This window comes from Galendromus occidentalis, unplaced genomic scaffold (genome assembly GCF_000255335.2).
Source record: "Galendromus occidentalis unplaced genomic scaffold, Mocc_1.1 scf7180000076787, whole genome shotgun sequence".
Lineage (NCBI taxonomy): Eukaryota > Metazoa > Arthropoda > Arachnida > Mesostigmata > Phytoseiidae > Galendromus > Galendromus occidentalis.
In genome coordinates this window covers 15,463-18,909 of record NW_003804776.1, presented here as the reverse complement: position 1 = coordinate 18,909, position 3,447 = coordinate 15,463, and the positions used below count along the sequence as shown (strand labels likewise).

The 3,447-nt window shown below is 51.3% G+C and overlaps 1 protein-coding gene across 1 annotated transcript; it reads left to right on the top strand.

Annotated features, from left to right (window-relative positions):
• The first annotated feature begins 2,322 nt into the window (after positions 1–2,322).
• Positions 2,323–3,141, top strand: LOC100908774 (uncharacterized). The gene has a single exon (XM_003740162.1). It carries the CDS (start codon positions 2,323–2,325, stop codon positions 3,139–3,141), a length of 819 nt encoding a protein of 272 aa, XP_003740210.1.
• The last annotated feature ends 306 nt before the right edge of the window (positions 3,142–3,447 follow it).

Below are 3,447 nucleotides of genomic sequence, written 5' to 3'. Positions count from 1 at the left end.
TAAAACATTCCCGAGAGCTTGGATGCCGCGCCGAGCGATTCCCCAACGGCGCTGCTTCATATTTCATGGGTCGCGTAGTGAAGATTCTATCGAATGTTCAGTTCGAAAGAGGGGAACCTCAGTCGAAGAGGAGATCTTTCGAGATTTTGAGGAATTAGCAGCTAGCGAGCCGAGGCGAAAAACCAGCCGTGGACCCTGCGTCGAGTTTCATCAGGCTCTTGAGTGTCCCTCAAAGATGAGCTCGCTCCCAAATGATTTCGTCTTGGACGGCTCGGGGCTTTCTTGGATGCGCGATAGGAACCTTGATTATTAGGCCGCCACCGTGGGTATACTCTACACGGTCCCGGTGGGCCCATTCTTTCTCATATCCTCTACCGCCAGGGGACGGATTCCCGCGACTTCTTCTGATGAAGCAACCGACACATTTCGCTGCTGATTCTGAGGCCGATTTCGAGCTTGTACTCAGTGCTATTGCGAGCATTCATTTTGATTCGTCGCTCTCCTTCGGAGCCGAATATTCCACCGCACAGAAAATAGTCAAGAGCCCCCACGATTTCGAAAAGGTCCAATGAATGAATGATTCTCACCGCACATCCCCATCTCCGGGACTGGAAGCCTAACATAGGTTTGGGTGTATCAAATCTTCTCAGGGCCGGAACTCGCCACGATGGCACGCAAGAGCCGAAGAGTGAAAATTTCACTAATACAAACATCTCTGACTGAGAGATTCAAAGGTGATGGATCCCAAGGTGATGGTGATCCCATCTTGACGAAAGCTGCTCCACATTTTCGCTCCGACGTGCGACTCGTTTCTTTCGAGCTTCACGGGTCGATTGACCGATAAAGGGCCGTTTCGGTGGCATATTGTCTAGCTCGCCTCACAGTATGTATAATCTACGTACTTTGATAGAAAAAGGACAGAGTTGAACAATCACATCACATTGAATAAGACGTTCACCCGTTCGTGTTCATAACCGACTGAATCCTAATCACTCCTGAACGTAAGCGCTAAAGAGCGCCCGCAGCTGCACCATTCATAATGATCAGAAAACGATGATGTGAACCAGAACGGAGGGAAAATTGAGCTCCAGGGAAAACTATCAATGTTCGAGGGGATTCTTTTAGCCTATGAACTTCTCTGTGCGGAGGCGGATGTTTCGGTAAAATCTGAGGATTTAGGCTTGCGTAGTTCAAGAGCGCATACGGGACATCCAAGTGCATGTAAGTTATTTTTATGTATAGAGACATTTTTATGTATAGAGATTATTATCAACACGATGCAAAGAAAACTCACCTCAACATCCGCGGGAGGTCAGGATAGGCGGCAGGGCCGAGCACCCGATCGTAGAGTTCGGCGTTACGCTGAACGACGGAAGCACGACGGTAGAGCTCTTTTTCGAGCAGGGTACACTCCTCCCACGCTACTCGGGAAATGGTTTTACTGAGCGGTACCACTCGAAGTAGGGTTCGGTCGCCGCCAAATCTTGACGGAAGGTCCCGAAGGGGGAAGTCTCGGGACTTCCGTTCCGCCGAGCAGACCAAGGGACAGGCACTGCCGGATTCATCTCGACACAAAGAAAAGATCCGTCTGAATCGACTGGAGACAAGACGAAGAGTGACAACTCCATCGCGGACGAAAAGCGGCTGGGCGGGAAAGCGGATGGGGGTGGAAGGCGCGGAAATGAAACATGAAGCGAAAACCGGACCGGCGGTCCTTGTCGCGGACCTCTAGCGGTCCGCGGACCACTGGTTGCCGATTGCTGCTCTAGAGGACTCTAGAGTGAACACATCCAGCCTCGCTGGTGGCCCGCGCAGCACTACTGGCTACGTGAGAGTTTTTATTTGGAAAACTGCCGTCTGCGAGAGCGGACGGGAAGTCATATTGGGCGGTCGCTCCGCAACAGAATTCAGGCAAGCTTCCTTACAAGAACGTGCGACGGTTGTAGCCGTGCGCCGTAGAAGCCACACCGGCATCGCCTGCTACGCCCCGGGTCCCAGGTTCAATCCCCAGGCCAGCCGATATTTCCTGAAGGGTAATTGAGATTCCCAATCGTGAAGACGTGAGATAGGTCAAGGCTCGCTCTCTGAGAGAAACAGCGGGAACGCTGCTGCCCTCCCCGGCTCCAGGCCTCACAACTGAGGTAGTGGCGGAAACAATACTATGGCTTCGTTTTTATCCATCGCCGACGACTGACAATGAATGCGGACATCTCCGGTCGCGAGCCTCGTCTCAATACATTATCGCATCCTAACCAATAACGAGGTGTTAGGACTGGCTGAATCTCCATAATCTGAATCTCCATTTGAGTTGAACTCCCTACCATGCTAAATCCCCGAGTTCAGTTGTCGGAGCTCGTGCGCGAATTCGGAGATGACATCTTCATGTGCAATGCGACGACGCTGATCTGCACAGCGTGCAATAAGACATTTCCGAACGCCAGACGCTTCAACCTGAGCCAAGACTCAAGAACAAGCTCGCACAAGAAAGCATTGGAGCGGCTGCGAAGACGACAGGCAGAAGAATCGCGTTTGCAGGCTGCAATCTGTTCGTCCGATTTACCATCCTTCCCCATGGAACTATGTGACGCCTTCTTGGCTGCGGACATCCCTCTTTTCGAGCTTGAAAACCCGATCCTGAGGACTTTCTTGGAGAACACCACGACGAAATTGATCCCGAACGAGTCTAGGCTGAGAAATTTCCACGTCCATGAAATCTACCAGCGGAAAATGCAGATTATCCGAGAAAGCATCGGTAGTTCGAGCAGTCGGATTTCGATAGACGAAACCATTGACTTCATGGGAAGAAACTTCGCTCATGTACTCATTGGTTCCTTGAACAAAGAAACTGCCGGTCTTCCGTACATCTCCAATTGTGAGATTGTCGATGGGACCAATGCGCATACGGTCTTGAGAGTCTTTTACAGGAGGGTGGAGGATCTATGGCGAACCGACGTTCAACACGAGCGAGTTCTACTGTTTGTAGCCGATGCCGCCCCATACACGGTGGCTGCCGCGCGAAGCCTGAAGGTGCTATTTCCAAATATGATCCACATAATATGCATCGCCCACGCGATCCATCGGGAGGCGGAGCAGGCGCGGAAAAGTTTCCTAAAGGTGGATAGATTGATTTCGACACTTTAAAAAAACTTGATTCCGGTTCGGCCAAGGGCCAAACCGAAGTTCGCGTAGAACTACGGAGAATGCGTTCGTTGAGAATGAGTCGAACACCCAAAGTGATGTGCAGGTGTCGAACTCATACACGATATGCTCCGAGAGAGAGCAGCGGACGCATTCATTTTAACGGCGTTTGTCGGCTAGTCTCGCCGGAGCACTCCGCCTTAGCGAGAAGTCATAGCCGATGACATGGGTCATGATCCCGTCTCACAATCTGAATCGTATGTGCGACAGATGAGATCCAAATTAAAAAAGCAGGAGAGCCGTACCCAC

What these genes read in the sequence shown, in the direction of transcription:
- LOC100908774 (XM_003740162.1), top strand. Translation starts at nt 2,323, where the DNA reads ATGCTAAATCCCCGAGTTCAGTTGTCGGAGCTCGTGCGCGAATTCGGA.